The 15177-nt window shown below is 57.7% G+C and overlaps 5 protein-coding genes across 5 annotated transcripts; 1 reads left to right on the forward strand and 4 right to left on the reverse strand.

The window, feature by feature from the left end:
- Positions 1–1000: 1000 nt before the first annotated feature.
- On the reverse strand, positions 1001–3458 carry B0H18DRAFT_818538 (uncharacterized protein; the record flags this gene model as incomplete). The annotated part of the gene is made up of 4 exons (XM_048039270.1): positions 1001–1740; positions 1790–2274; positions 2388–2683; positions 2790–3458. Coding segments are annotated over 4 exons (2190 nt in total), but the record flags the coding sequence as incomplete, so codon positions are not given.
- Positions 3459–4331: 873 nt separating this feature from the next.
- On the reverse strand, positions 4332–5594 carry B0H18DRAFT_950731 (uncharacterized protein; the record flags this gene model as incomplete). The annotated part of the gene is made up of 6 exons (XM_048041971.1): positions 4332–5011; positions 5062–5172; positions 5234–5323; positions 5351–5391; positions 5412–5434; positions 5481–5594. 6 exons carry the CDS (start codon positions 5592–5594, stop codon positions 4332–4334), a joined length of 1059 nt encoding a protein of 352 aa, XP_047899822.1.
- Positions 5595–10701: 5107 nt separating this feature from the next.
- Positions 10702–12013, reverse strand: B0H18DRAFT_1113843 (uncharacterized protein; the record flags this gene model as incomplete). The annotated part of the gene is made up of 6 exons (XM_048033030.1): positions 10702–10922; positions 10995–11471; positions 11534–11586; positions 11634–11653; positions 11781–11931; positions 11985–12013. 6 exons carry the CDS (start codon positions 12011–12013, stop codon positions 10702–10704), a joined length of 951 nt encoding a protein of 316 aa, XP_047899823.1.
- Positions 12014–12876: 863 nt separating this feature from the next.
- On the forward strand, positions 12877–13241 carry B0H18DRAFT_1113844 (uncharacterized protein; the record flags this gene model as incomplete). Its single annotated transcript, XM_048033031.1, has 2 exons — positions 12877–13104; positions 13155–13241. The coding sequence occupies 2 exons, from the start codon at positions 12877–12879 to the stop codon at positions 13239–13241; spliced, it is 315 nt and encodes a 104-aa protein (XP_047899824.1).
- Positions 13242–13665: 424 nt separating this feature from the next.
- On the reverse strand, positions 13666–14850 carry B0H18DRAFT_1113845 (uncharacterized protein; the record flags this gene model as incomplete). The annotated part of the gene is made up of 5 exons (XM_048033032.1): positions 13666–13719; positions 13784–13912; positions 13961–14248; positions 14307–14700; positions 14753–14850. 5 exons carry the CDS (start codon positions 14848–14850, stop codon positions 13666–13668), a joined length of 963 nt encoding a protein of 320 aa, XP_047899825.1.
- Between the last annotated feature and the right edge of the window lie 327 nt (positions 14851–15177).

A 15177-nucleotide genomic window follows, 5' to 3' on the forward strand; every position in this document is an offset into this window, starting at 1 on the left:
GGCTTCGGGCACCGACACGGGGAGTACACTAGGAGTCTCAATCGAGTAGTGAAACTTTGAAGGTCAAGCCGCGTCACAAATCGGTACGGGAAGTCTGAATGTCGCGGGAAACAAAGATTTCCTTAGGGCGCGTCGGTTGTGGTTAGCGTTGCATGCAGCCAGGTCACGATGACCAAGTATGTTGAACGGCTATCTGCTCGATTGAGTCGTCGACGTAGTCGCGGAAACCAAGTGGAACACAGTTCCGAGGGAATCACAAACATGACGGGGAGTTGAGCCAGCCAGCAGCGATTGGTGCCAATCAGAGGGGTGGCGAAAAAGCAGGCAGTAGAGCATGTTGTTTGTCGGGAAACCAGGATGTAACAGACCGATGTAATCTGTGCGACGCGCCGCCGCAGTGAGAGCGTGCTGAGAGCGACTAATTAGGAGATATCATACATAAATCACCAGACTTTTCGCGATCGATAAGACACACCAGGCCCTACCAGGCCATAACAGCTGCGTGCTGCGTGCGTCCTCCGCGATGCACTCATGATCTACGTACGATCTACGTACTCGGTCGGATGTCCGAGTCGCGATGCCCTTTAGGAGCCTTTACGCTCTTACTTTCCGAGTCTGTTGTTGGTTTTGGAAGACTATCTTTGTCACTGGCTTCGCTGTACAACCCTGTCGTCTTGTTACAGGGAGGCACACTTCTGGCAGCTCCGGCGAGCACTCTCCTCGCGATGCGGCCGAGCACTTAGTTTATTCAATTGTGCGCGCAGTCATCGAGTGTCATTGATTCATTATGCCAGCCTTCCTCGAGCTGAACCTTCTACCTGTGCGCGGGCCCTTCTCAGTCAAACCAGCTTCTCAAATACACTTCACCCTCTTCGCTCTCATGCTCCTCATGCATCGTCATCTCCTCGTCACTCTTCGCCGGCGTGGCTAGTTTGAGGAGCTGAGGTTATTGTGGCAACAGTCAGGGCTAAAGACGATACAATAAGCATAATGGCTATCTCACCCTATCCAACGGCAACACGTGAACGCATTCGTGCGAGATCCGCGGGACACAGACCGATGTCTTCGCAAAATGAGATAATACTTGAGCCGGCCGAATCACAAGGACGTCAGGCTTAATCTTGTTGTAACAAAGGCGGCCTCCAACGTGAGGGAATGTGCGGTAGTGGTCCCATCTGATATCGTCCGTTGAAAGCTCTTCGAAGCGGTCTACAACCAAAAATGTCTCCGTCGTCTTCTCGTTTCGCGAGTCGCGCCTGGTATGCTGGAAGATCTGCCTGATTCGACCTGCGCAAGATACACGGTTGTCGCTGCTGAGCTGGAAAATGATGTTGCTATCCTTCGATGATCGGCTGTCAGGTTTGTAGGAGACACCGGATATATGCACGCTGGCGCAGTCAACCACCCGGTTGTACAGCTGTAGGCGATTTGACCCGATATCGCGCGCATCGGCGTAGACGTCCTTCCCGGCGTCCTGATTCAGCAACGCCAACAATGCCCGAAACGCCCTGTCATCAACCATGACGACTCTCATCCGCCTGCCAGGAACTCCTTCGGCTCGGGGAGATCCCATCCCCAACATTGAATCGCGGAACTTCGTGCCTCTTTTGTTTGCATGAAACAAGCCATCATAGGCGTCCACAAACTCTTCTACGGTACCGCGTATCTCTGGCTCTTGGAGCAGGGCCCTGAGATTTGACGCACGGCAAGTGGTTTTCATGTATGTCAACTCAATCTCCCCTGTTGTTTCGCGCTCAATTGGTAGCCGTCCATGGGAAGATGCACTCACCAAATTTAGCACTGGTGTTCTCGCTTTGCAACAGATAATTTGTGCGCTCCGAAAAATTTGTTCGTTGCGCATGTACAGGCCCACCAGACCGCAGGAAGTACGGTACGTGGAGTGCCAAATGGTGATTGGGACGGAGATCTGCTTCCGGATATAGAGTTTGTAAAGACGACAAGTAGCGGTTGATTGAAGCCTCGTATAATCGTATGTGGTCTTCAGAGATCTCGAGCATGCTGCTGACCACTACCGCCGTGACCAGATCCATATAGTTCATGAGCATTTGTTGCTTTCGGCTGGAGCTATCGGCCCAAAGCCGGATCAAGGTGAACGGGAAGTTGATCGTGCAGGCAGAAAACCATTGATCGGCGCTCAGCTTCCCTCGCTCTTTCGTCCCTAGGTTTTTAGGGGCTGGGTCCACCCAAGAAGGCACTTCCGTCCGCAGCATGTCCGCATGAATCTCGGCAAGAGTCTCGCGCCCCAGGACGGCGCTGCCCGTTGTCCTGGTGGAAGTGGTATCAGGGAGGTTAGGTATTGGGTGCTACAGTGTACGGCTGTCTCAGTGTCTGCTCTCCAGCATGGACGCAAAGGAAACTGCGCTTACAAGGGGCTGCGATCCAACCGCTGGCGGTGGAAGATACGAGTCCGAGGGCACATTGCTTTTCTAAGCCCGGCACACTCAGTTCTGCCGAAGCTATGCATGAGGCTGCTTACCCATGCGACGAGGCGTTGTGCCAGCTCAATCTTGTAGCCAGAGTCGGACAGCTGGCGCCTTTGGCACATAGCGATTAGGGCGTCTTTGCAAGCACTGCTAGCCAGGACTTTGGCTTCGACATCTCTGCCCAAGACTCTTTCGCCCTTCATGAGTTTCCCCAGCATGCCCGGCCCATCGTTGGCGCGCTGCATGTCGTTAGCATTTTGTATACCCGTGCTAGGATTACCGTTTCCCGTCCGGCTACGCTGGAAAGAGACACATTCAATAAGATGTTCCCGAGATACGATGGACATACTGTACCCAGGTCTTCAGGGTCTTCAACATGCGCTTCGCGCTGTGAGAGCGCTTCTGCCCCAACCTGAAGCAAAGGTGCCACAACACAGCTCGGCTGCACGACCCAAGATCGGCCATGGTCCCGTTGTAGAGGCAATACAGCCCATCTCTCATCTCGCGCTCTGAGGGTTTCTTCGGCATGTTGTGCGAGGGACTCGTGTGTCCTTCACCGTCGCCCGACTCAACACTCATGCCCCATATGTCGCGACAGTGAGTCTTCAGCAAACCAAGATACTGGTTGTGCATCGTATCGATGACGGTGAATAGGATAGGGTCCCAATAGGGGAGGCGTAGAAGCTCCGACCATCGAACGCCGGTTTCCTCGAAAACCCTGAACCTTTCTTCAGGCGTGGCGGCTGTCTTCCATCGCGACGCAGCCTCACGATGTTCGCCTGCATTGCGAAGAGGCCAACTGTCTGGGCTCAGGTTTTCGATGTCGTCGATCTTGAGCTTGCAGAAACTGCAGAAGTATGTGGCTGCTGCAGATCCATGCCCCGAAACTTGCCGCGCAGCCGGTAGGTCGCATATCAGGGGGACAAGGGCACAGCGCACAAGGCGACCCCGCTCGTACAACGCAGTGCGCTCAAAGAACACGCCAGGGTTCCAGAAATCTAGGAGTTGGTCCACAAGCGGCCTCAGAAAGTGATTGATCTCGTCCAGAGAGGGCTTCGAGGGTCCAGGGATGACGCCAACAAGGTAGGTATTCTCGGGCAGATACCGCAGATGCGGAGGCAAATTTAAACAGACCATGTAGATGCCCGTCACAGTGACGTTCTGCTTCGCCTCCTTGTTCTGAAACGGGTTGAACCCATCAACACACAGGCTGAACACTAGCCTTCCCTCGTTCCCGGGACAATCAACGAAGGACTTGCCCCGCGCATCCCGGAACTCCCGGAAGATGGGAGCATCCCAGATGTCTGCTTTCGTCGGCGGTACTTCCCTCCGTACCTGCTCCTTGCGCGCGTCTATTTGCGACTCGATGTCAGGCCGGGAGAGCAGGCGTGCAACCCATTGCTTCATATCCTGGTAAAGGAATGTTTTGACAGGTTGTCTGTGGTTCTTGCCGCGTATGGTGCGAGTGCGCCACAGCTGGGCGTTACATGGTGCGCTTGCAGGAGTGGCTCGATATGTGCATGTTTCGGGGCACCCATCGAAGGGATATAGCGCATAGCACACAGGACAACACGTAAAAGGATGGGTGTGAGGATCGAGGTCGAAGTGACTGATGATAGTGCGAAGATCCTGAGAGAGGTCCTCCAAGACTGCCTTATCCTGGGGCTTCAAACCAGCGGAGCGTAGCAGACTCATCGTAATTCGTACGAGAGAGCGCATTCCAACGAGCAGAAGCTTGCTGCCTCTGCGAGGCAACCCATGCAGGAGGTGTAGAGTAAGCGCGACGAGATTGTACGTGAGAATTAATGGATGAAGCCCGTGAGCCGACCGTACGAAGTAGCAGGCTGTTCTGTATGTCAGCGATTTGGGTCGCGATGTACTGGTAGATCACCCACAAGTATCGACAGAATTGGAAGAGACGGTCGTTTTTCGGCCACTTGCAAACACTTGTTGCCTCTTCCATTCTCCTTCTTTCACGACGTCTAGGCGGCCAAGCTCGCGGTGAAGACGGTCCTGGAGTTCTAGGTGTTGCGCATCGAGATCGCTATCGCCGTATGAGCACGTAATGGCCAGGTCGCGCACCATCGTGACCAACCAAGCTTCGTGCTCAATGAATACTACGTTCTCCCTCTTCGTGGGATCAAGGGCATATAGCCCGCTGTTCGCCTGCAGACTATGCTCGCGCCCTAGCCGTTGGTACTCGCCGGACGCAGCCGGGTTCCGGATGAAAGCGAGAGGGAAAGCGGGCGCGAATATCAGGCAGCGGTGGGTAATTACCGTGTCGAGATACGATAGCTCATCTCGAGCATTGCCCAAGGGATCGTCCGCTAGCGGGACTTCGCGCCGTGGGCCATGGGTGCCTGCATGCAGTGCGCTAGGCGTACTCTTCTCCTCTGCCTGGCACCGATCGGGGGAGACAAACATGCGTTCCTGCTTGGATTTCGGGGAAAGCGGCGAGTTGCTCGAGGAGAAATTCGATTGAGCATCTGTAGCAATCGCCTGCCTCAGAACCGCGGTGGGCTGTCTGGTGTTCCGGTTTGAGCTCTTGGGTTTCCGCGAAGCTCCGGCTACGAACAGGGTTGGAATACTTAAAACTTTTCTGGATTCAAAGGCCTACCTTCCGGCGCATTGCGGCTCGTATGTGCCTCTAACTCCGCCCCTCGCATCAGCTCACGTAGCGCTGCCTCCTTCTCTCGCACTTGTGCGGCCTTCCGCGAACTCGCACTGGCTAAAGAATTATCAGCAGGATGAAAACCAGGCGCTGATACCGCCGCTGCAGCGTAACTTACAAGGGTGAGTTTGCCGTGAGAACGTCTCAAAGCCGTGGTCGGCGTGACTTCTTGAGGTACTCTTGCTCCCGCCAAGTACCGTATACCTTACTTGAAGGCAAGACATGGCCCGCACACCGATATCACAGAGAACATGGGCAGGGTCTAGGGGAGAGTGCCTATACGGGTCGAAGTATACAGTATGACGAACGTGTTGAAGATCTGGAAGAAGATGTCGTTTTCTCAAGTGAAGCAGAACGTCGGCTACCGTAGAGTTCATCGATATCCCTGCTTTTCCGTCAGAGGCATTCAAACAAGGTAAACAGCACAACAGACTGATAGGCAAGGCTTTTTGCGCCACTCCGAGCACAAGAACAGTCATTGGGTTGCAATATGGCGGGGCCTTACGCACAGTGGCGCTGGTGCATCGACGCGACCCTGAAATGGAGTCAGCGAGCAATAAAGAAGGGGGCAATGAGAACACACTTCGAGCGATGCAAGGCAGCAGCACTTGGAGCGACACACAGACACATGCAACGAATAGCAGATGAACGAAGGAGGAAAAGATCGCCAACGAGCAGACAGCGCCATACAGTAGGAACACAGACCCTATGGTCAACCGGACAAGAAGTAGACCTTCATGTTTCGCAAGCTGACGCTTCCGCCGCTGCCAGCTACGCAGAGTACGCTGTTTAATTAGGACCAATCGTGGCTGCATTGGTGCCCCGGTGAGATGGAGGTGAACGTTGAACCGTTAGCGTTGAGCGCTTGAGCGCTGAGCGCTGAGCTCGAAGCTGTGCAGTTGAGCGTCGTTAGGGGCTTTTCCCCCGTGCGATCATGACGCCACCCAGTTACATAAGGCTCGCGAGCATCATATAAGCTCTTTTGTTTTATAAGTAAAATATTGATCAGTCCAGACCCCACTGGAAGACGTACTTAGGAACGAGGAACGAGCTCACAGCTGGAACGAGGTGTCATTATAACGTCTGATCGAGACTATCGACGTCATCCATCGACTGCATCTGGACGACCACGAGCTCCTTGATCTTGGCTGTCACATCCTCAATCTTCGCGGTCACTACCGGTTGCCCCCGCTCTATGTACGCTCCGAAAACGACAAGACACTACCACCGGAGTACAGTGACTGGTCCCTGACGTCCGTGTTTGTGACACGGCTACGCGTTGCTCCGCTCATCCTCTCCACAGCTCGAGTTGCGTGCCAGATGCTACCGCTCAGGTGATGCCCTCTAAGCGTACGCGAATACCTCGGCCCCGGCTCGATCCCATATGTCCCCGCATAGATGGCTATTATGCGATTCGTGTCGGCGGGCATGGACACGCGGCCGCGTTTCCTACCACCGTCCACTGTGACCGCTTGATTGAGGCCCAGGTCAGTGGTTGAAGGATCTCACGCGTGAGGTGAACACGAACATGGAAGTCTACGGCTTCCTCGCAACCACGACGGCGAAGGTAAGCGTCTCAGACAGTACCTCCGAGTGCCGGCTCAATGTCTCTTTCGTAGTGACGCTGACTGCTTCTCTCAGAACTTGTCCGAGCTCGAGCCTCACTTCAACGGTCTTTTCACCCCCGACTCGGACGTAGCTTCGTCGAGGTGCGGATCGTGGTCGGGCTTCAGACACCAGCCGTATGAAGGAATACATCCTCAAGCTCCTGAGTGCCTTGAAGTAGGGTGCGTTCTCTCGCGCGATCCCCTTGCCGTACGTGCCCGTGCCACGCCAGTAGCTCCACACGCCAACGGTCTTGAGTCCTCGTTGATGTGTTCCACCCTTGTAGCGGCGCTCGACCGCATGCCATGCGTGATCGTTCCCGGAAGTGCGGCGAAGTCTGCGAAGTAGGGGTTGATGCGGATAGGGTTGAAATCGCCGGAGATCTTGGAGTAAGGCTCGTTCGTTGCGGAGGAAGCGAAGGCCGTAGTACCCGACTTGCTCATCGTGCAGCCTTGGGCGAGCCCTGCTGGGTACCATGGCGTTGGAGATACTATGCGATTGCGGGGTTGCCACGACTATCGTCCTGCAGGCCACGACTATCGTCCTGCAGGCAACGACTATCGTCCTGCAGGCCACGACTATCGTCCTGCAGGAAGTCGATTGATCCAACCTTGACGAGGCGCTTGAGCTGGTCGAGGACGAAAATGCCGCCAGATGCAGAGACCGTCTTGAAGCACGCCTGCCACGATGCTAGGACATAACGTATCCATTCAACACTGCTTACCTGCCAGCCAGTAATGATCGCGAGGTCCCTCGGGTCTTGGACCCGGTCCGTCCGCGCTGCCCTGAACGCCTCGCCTTCATTACTCACCACAGCGCAGAACGTCTCGACGTCATCCGCCTCAATCGCAACCTCAGCACCCGTAAGCGCGTCGCGAAGATTGATCTCGGGGAGCACCTCGTTGTCGCCGAACCACAGCCGCCAGTAGAAGTCCTTGATGCGCGTGTTAGGACCCTCGGCAACCTCGTGGATTCAAACGGGAGCGAACCCATGCTCGGCCTGTAGAGGAACTTGAAGTGGAGAGGCACGGAGACGTCGCGGCGGTCCTCGAACAACGCGATGTCGATCGCCTGAGACGCCGAATGATACTTGTGCTGGCCGTACGAACGAGCAGCACCGTAGAGCGCGGCGGACACAGGTATCTCGCCGCCCAAGGTCAAGACGACCTTCTGGCTCCGACGAGGAGCGAAGAGGCGGCACATCGCGTTGTCGATGTGTGATGTTCCCTGCACGATGGTCGCCGGCGTAAGGAGAGCCCTGGGCCAACTTTGACGTGGACCTGCGAGCATCCCAAGCCAGGTCGACGCCTCGGGCAAGGTGCTCCCAACGGAGTAGGTGATCTTGCCTGCCTCGGCAGAGCGCTCGACGCCAAGCGAGCTAGCGATGTTCTCCGGAAGAGGAGAAGCCCTGACACTGAGATAGTCAGCGGTCGGGATGAGACTGAGGTCGCCGCCGTAGAGGCGCTGCGCCAATTGAACTTGTCGACAAGGATAGCTGCGACGTTGTCGAGCATCTCCTTGATCGACTCGTCCTTCTTCGTCGCATGCTTCGCCGCGACAGGGCCCTGGAGGATGCACACGCGCTGCGGGTCCTGGTCGAAGACGGCCTCGATGTCCTCGGCTGCCCACAAAGAGTCCTACCCAAAACGTAAGTCGTAGTTCGTTTTCGGGTAATTTAAACGCACCTTCTTGAACCACACCTCAAAGTTCGCATCGAGAACAGGGATGAACGGTACCGGCTTCTGGCCTGGGCGCTGCGAGATGGCGAGGAAGAACGTCTTGTCCTCCGACGCCAGGAGCTGCTCGGTCGCAGCCGGGTAAGATGCGAAGAAGAGCTTGACGAAGTCGATCGGCTTGTCCAAAGAAGAGTAAGACTGCAGGATCGGCGCCTTCGATCCGAGTCCCTGAGCGACAAGTCGACCCAATGCTCCTCGTGGTCGGCGTACATAAGACGGGCCATTCGGAGGACGACCTCCTCTTAGGCCATACCGGCGATGACCTCGACGGCGCTGCCGTCCTTCTTCCACCCAAACCATGGCTTCGCGAAGTCCTTGTTCAGCTTCGCGATACTTCATCTCCGCGCGCCTCTCGTTGATCCGCGCAGCGTGCTTCTCCTTAGGCATCTTGAACACAATCTCGTGGAACTCCTTCCACAGCTTGGCGGCGCGCGTGGCGACCTTGCGGATGGGCTCGCCGAGCTCGGATTTGGCGGTCGCAATGCCGCTGGTCTCCTTCGCGTAGATACCTTCCCACTGAGCATCATCGACACCCTTCGCGGCGACGATGAGATCCTTAATGAGGAGCCCGTATGCGCCTCCTTGGCGACCATGACGCGAGACGCGAAGAGGAACCCGTCGAACGGCATGGGCTGCATCCCAGACTTCTCGGCGGACCAGTCGCCAGTAAGATGCGGCCAGACATCGTCCGCACCACCGAAACCAGAGCCGGCGACGAGCGAGATGCTGCTGTGCTGACGGATCGAATGGTACACCAGCAGAGTAGGCTGGTGGAAGTCCTCGCACGAGTGGTGACCACCCGCACGGCCACCCGTCCACTGCAAGATCATAGGGAAGTCTGGGTTCGCCGCGGCGATGTTAACGACCTGGCGGATACCGTCGGCGGATCCTGGCTTGAACGAAACGCGACGGATGCCCGCCACCTTGAGACCACCGGTGATGTCGGCTGCCTTCTCCGTGTTGGGGATACCGGCGGCGACACAGAAGCCCTCGATGGGCAGGACCTCGCGGCGCATCTCCTGCCATAGGGGAACTGGAAGCCGAACTGGCGCGGGTTAATGTTAAGCGAATTGAGGGTAATACCGGCACCAGCGGGGATCTTGCTCTGCATTTCGGCGACCTTCGCGCGGAAGGAAGCAGCGTTGAGTGACCACCACCAGCAAGCTCGGCGTGGTATCCAGCCGTCAGGACAGCGCTGACGAAGCCGGCCTTGACGGTCGTAGGTGCCATACCAGCCACCATGATTGGCGGCTTGCCCAGGAGGCGGGAGAATGGCGTTTCGAGGTGTATTTTGCCATCGCTATAGCAAGGTCAGCAATGCACAATGAGCGAATGCTGGAGAGCGTACCTAGTCTTCACGAGACTGGGCATGAACTTCTTGCTCCGCCATTCCTCCCTCTTCACCGCCTGCGCGTCGTGCAACTCGACGACGCCCTTCGACTTATCTCCCGCGACGATGGCGCGGACGCCGCGACCGTTGGGGTTTCGTGCCGCCATAGGACCGACGCCGCTGGGGTCACCCGGACTGAAGTCAATCGCGTGTGTAGCGGTTTTGGGGAAGTTCGTAGCCTTCGCCCAGTGCAGCGGAGAGGTGGAGATTTGGTCACCCAGGGAGCACGCCAGGGACACCGTAGCTCGCAGACATCGTTACCTGGCACCGTATGATCAGACCGAGGAGCCTTGAATAAAAGCATGCGCACTCACCAGTCTCGGTATGATACACAGCCATACCCAGGCCCTCCTTCGTCCGCAGCTCCTCAGCACCGAAGTCCTCCTCGATCAGCTTCTCCGCCCTCCCCTTGAGGTACTCGCTGCGGTAGGGCACGCCGACCACCAAGAAGCGCTCAGAAAACGCGGGGCTGCAAGAACGGCACTTTGCTCTGATCGACGCCGTTCGAGGCGCGGACCTTGCGCAGGTGGGTGACGAGCCCGTCCAAGGCGCGCGCAGGGCGCGTGACGACGAGCGCCTTCGGCGCGTTGTGCAGCGACACGCGCAGCTGCGAGTTCGCCAGGAGATGCTTGCCCGCGCACTGAACGGGCTTCTCGAGATCCTTGAGGGCGAGCCCTGCGACGAGCGATCCTTGAGGGCGAGCCCTGCGACGAGCAACACGGGGCTCGGCGCGCCCTCGCCCTCTATTGCGCCTTCCACGATGCTCGGCTCAAGCGCGAGCGCGAGGAATGCCTGCTGGCCGCGGTAGCCGCAGTAGAAGAGCCACTCCATTCCCTCCTTGCTGTTCTCGAAGCATTACGACTCGAGGCTTCTCGAGGCCGCGACGGCAGCGGCAGAGACGGCGCCTTGGGAGTGACCGGTCGCATCTTGGAGCTTCTCGCGCATCTCGCCGGGGTCGATACGCGCGACGCGGCGAGTGATCAGGTATTGGGTGAGCTGCGCGAGCCCGATGGGGGTAGTGATGCGGGGGCGGACACGAGGTGCGCAATAAGGGGGCGCAGCGCAGCACCAGCCACCTAAGAGATGGCACCCAGGCCATGCTTATAGTAGGTGGAAGACGCGAGACCGCGGACGAGAGGGCGAAGTACCTCCGAAGCGAGGAGGAAAGGCGAGACCAAGGCGTGTGCGTGTCGTAACGCGATTGCAGCTCGTCGAAGTAGACCTCGTTCGTACCCTGTCCACCAAACAATCTCGTCTTCGGAGGCGGGCGCAGTACCTGAGGGCGAAGGAACTGCGAGGGCAGCCGGGCGCGTTCTGGGAGCGCCGGGATGGGGGTGTGACTTCTGGCAGCCGCGTTGCTGGTGCACGCAACGCATTGGCGAGGGTCAGCTGCAGTGCGGGGTCGTCACTCGCCCCGGGGAGGGCAGAGCAATGCCCCAGACCGCTGCAGGCAGGCTCGATGCCGCAGCTGACTGCGCGCGAGCATTGCGCGCGGCGGGCGACCTCGCGAGGGTGCGAGGACAAGGTGAGGATGCGCGGGCAGGCAGCAAGGGTGCGGGGAAAGGCGAGGGTGCGGGAGAATCGAGCGGCGCAGTAGAAGTCGAACGAGGCAGCAGAACGTGTGGCTTCGGCGGCGCGCGAGCGAGGTGGGCGCCGCCACAGGGCCCCGCCCGGAGGGTGCACGCACGCTGGGGGTTCTCGTCGAAGGCGGCCTCGATGTCCTCGGCTGCCCACGAAATCCTACCAACATATGAGCCACAGTTCCTCGTTGGGCGACCTTAACGTACCCTCTTATACCTGCTCGACGCTTCGGGGAACGGCGATGCTCAGCGACCACGGGCCAGACGAGACACGAAAAGAGTAGAGTATGTTATGTCTACATAAGGCTTCGCCCTCAGTGACAATATAGGGATTAAACAAACAAACGAACGTACCCTCTCGAACGACACCTCGAGAACAGGAATGAAAGGGACCGGCTTCTGGCCCGGGCGTTGTGAGATGGCGAGGAAGAAAGCCTTGTCCTCCGACGCCAGGAGCTGCGCGGTCGCGGCCGGGTACGTCGCGAAGAGGAGCTTGACGAAGTGTCTATGCCGGATCGTAAGCTGAAGGCGACGACAGAACAATACGGAGGTGCTTACTGTGCAGGCATAGCGCCGTCGTCCGACATGACGTTGGTGAGGATGTGTTGCGGCCAACCCACTGCTGTCTGCTGCCGCTTCGAGCGCCGAATGCCCCCTAGGAGACACACATTCCGCTCGCCTGCGGACAACAGTCAAACAGTGGATCTAGGAGTGATTTAGGCAAGGCGTTGCGCCCATGCCATGGTCGGTTCCGGTCAATTCGTTTGCACATGTTTGGTCCGGTGCGATCATGTGGCCACACGTGCTTCGACCGGAGATCTGAGGCTCTCAATTCCGGAATCCAAAGGCGCTACCTGAGCCTCTCAAACTAACGGTGCTGTAACTAACGGTGCTGTAACTAACGGCGCTGTGGACGCCAGGCCACGAAGGCATCACGGGCAACGGCCTCGCAGACTTCCAGGAACGCGCGACGAGTGCAGAGTAAAAGAAACGCACCCAACAGGCAACGCTAGTACTTCAAGCCCTTTGTACCTACCAGTCGACTGCCCTTGCAGCGACCCATACCAGACACGACGCCACATACTCCAAGACTGCCCCCCGCGCCCTCCTGCGCGCAGTCACGAGCACGACCATCGACCTACCGACCATCCTCGGCACCGAGGAGGGCATAAGCTTATCACTCCGGGGGTCGTCGCGCTTTCTCGGGAGGTTTCCAGCAGGAATGCTTTTGAGGCCATAGCGTGAGTTCCGGAGGATACTAGACATGTATGCTCACTCCGCAACTGACTGACAACGCATACTCAAGGTGTCAAGTTGCCGTGGTTAGATATGATTCGGCATCTCAGGCGATCGACGTCACACTGTTCGAGGATCGCCGCGACGTCTCTGTCCCTCTTCAAGCTTCACCCCTAGTCCCTCTACAAGCCGAGCATGGGCTACACCAACATCCATGACGCTTCCGAGGGCGTACCAAGGACCTCTGCTGGAGGCTGTGGTTCGGCGACAACGAGGTGCTTTCCGAGATCAACCTTCGCGGCACGTGTACCGGTCTGGAGGTGAGGCGAACGACGTCGAGGTGTTCTGCGCCGTGGTAGGTAATGAGGGCGAGGCGTTCAAGACAGCACGGACGGACCGGAACGAGGCCCCGATGGATTTTGCGATCGTAACTGGCTGGCAGGTAAGCAGTGCCGGCTCTGCGTTGTTCGTGACGCCCTAACCATGTGCCAGGCCACCATGAAGGCAATCTTCCCAGCCACCATCGATGACGACTTGCTCAAGCCGGCCCACCTTACGTGCGGGTTCCGACGTTGTTGAGGGTGGGGGGCCGCACTCAAGGCCGGCGACGTCTGCAAGGCGAGGGCTCGTATCGTCCCTGAGGCCAACTCCGGCTACGGGAACACTTTCAAGGTCGTCGAGGAGCTTGAGTATCTTGTCGAGGTTGCATTGTCCAACGCGTGTGGGTGCTGCAGCACCGGTCATAGGTAGACGAAACCGGTCGGTCGTTTACAGGCATACAAATAGTGTGTTGCCAATGTACGATAAGTCATGCGAGCATGTTTCGCCATAATACACCCTCCACTGTGGGCGCAACGCCGGACTCGAGACTGCGCGGCAGACGAAGTGAGATCACATCAATGACATTGTACTATGTATGGCTTAGACGATCGAGGCGCATGAAGTAGCAGTAGCAGTCAGAGAGGATTCGGAGCGGCTGCCTCGAGTCTCCGGCGAGCTCATCTCAGTCAAATGCGTGCATGAGCTGTCGGGCCTCCCTGACCAATGCGCTCTGCGTCTGAAAGGCGCATACGGCGCATGAGATCGGTATGTGTTTATATCGAGGTAGAACACACACTTACTTTGATGGCGCTTTCAAGCCGGAGCTGCAACTGCAACTGCTTCTCGCGGGCAAGGCATAAACGGGGGATATTCAACGCGCAAGGGCCCTGCAGGCTCTTCGGGGCAGCGACTCCTCGGCGGTACGAGATCTGGTACAATGTCAGCTAGACGTCTTGCTGATATCGTTCTCCACGCACCCTCAGAGCGACAATGGCATCCTCCTGCCCTGCCTCCTGTGCAATCAGCGCACACCCCATTGCCTCGAGCTTCTGCAGGGCGCCCCTCACGTCTCCTGCGGTCATGTCGGGGTCCCGCTGTGCGAGTCTTCGCCCCATTGCAGTGGAAAGGGCGGCCGCCTGCATCACTGTCTCTTCGCGCTCGCGGAACTGCCTGTGTAAGACCTCAAGCTCAGTGCGAACACGCGCACGAATGTCTTGAAGCTGAGGTGCGTCGAACAGGGGGGAGATCAACTCCTCCAGCGCAGCCTTACAGGTATTTTGTGTCAGAATATGCCGATTTCTACAATGATGTGACAGTACTGACCTTTGGTGCAGCTAGTGCACCGATGTACCAGCGCCAGTCGCGGAACTCGTCTTGCACCGCGTATTGCTCACGCTCGAGGTCGATGACCTTGAGCTCGAGGTTCGCGAGCTTCAGCCCCAGCGGGACAGCCTTGCGAGGGCTCGTTGTTCTCTCCAGCACTCGGTAAGCGGCCCGGCACTCCCCTTGGACCGCCGCGACCTTGCTTGCCCCTCGTTCAAGCTCGGCGAGGAGCACGGCGGCCGTCTCCATCGCATGCTCGCGCCGCATCTGGCGTCCATCCGAGCGGATTCTTTCTATGGTCGCATGCCTCTGCCGGGCGTTGTCGTGCAGCATGGACTCGCCTGGAAACACAATATCCCCACCCACGACTAGGAAGCCAGCAGGGGGGAGTGTGCTGGAAGGAAACAACAGGGTAAGTCAGAGTCAATTGGCAACGAGTGGCTTACCACTCCACTCTGTAGGAGAGCCGGCTTGCAACAGCGATAATGTTGCGGAGTCGACCTCGCAGCTCAACGAGGGCGTCCGAAGCATCGATGTACGACATGAGGGCAGAGGGTGCACGCTGAGGGTCTCAAAGCAGCAGTGAGTGGAATGGTGCAGCAGCGCAGATTTAATGTTTTTAATTCTATAATATACCTGACCCACATGGAGGCCTGGCCTTCTCGGCGGCGCTGGCCTGGTTGGTAATATTCGGCCTCTTGCCCACTCTGGATAGGCCGACGTATATGCCCGCATCCTGTGCAGGGCGCGCCCTAGGGTCCGATTGTCGCGCACATTGTTGTCGATTTCTGATTCTTCTCGTCGCATACCAGCCGGGTTGTCGTAACGCTCTCACCCACAGGGTCAGGGTCATCGATCATGAAACTAAACG

This window comes from Fomitopsis serialis, assembly GCF_022376445.1.
Source record: "Fomitopsis serialis strain Sig1Antser10 chromosome Unknown B0H18scaffold_3, whole genome shotgun sequence".
Classification (NCBI taxonomy): domain Eukaryota; kingdom Fungi; phylum Basidiomycota; class Agaricomycetes; order Polyporales; family Fomitopsidaceae; genus Fomitopsis; species Fomitopsis serialis.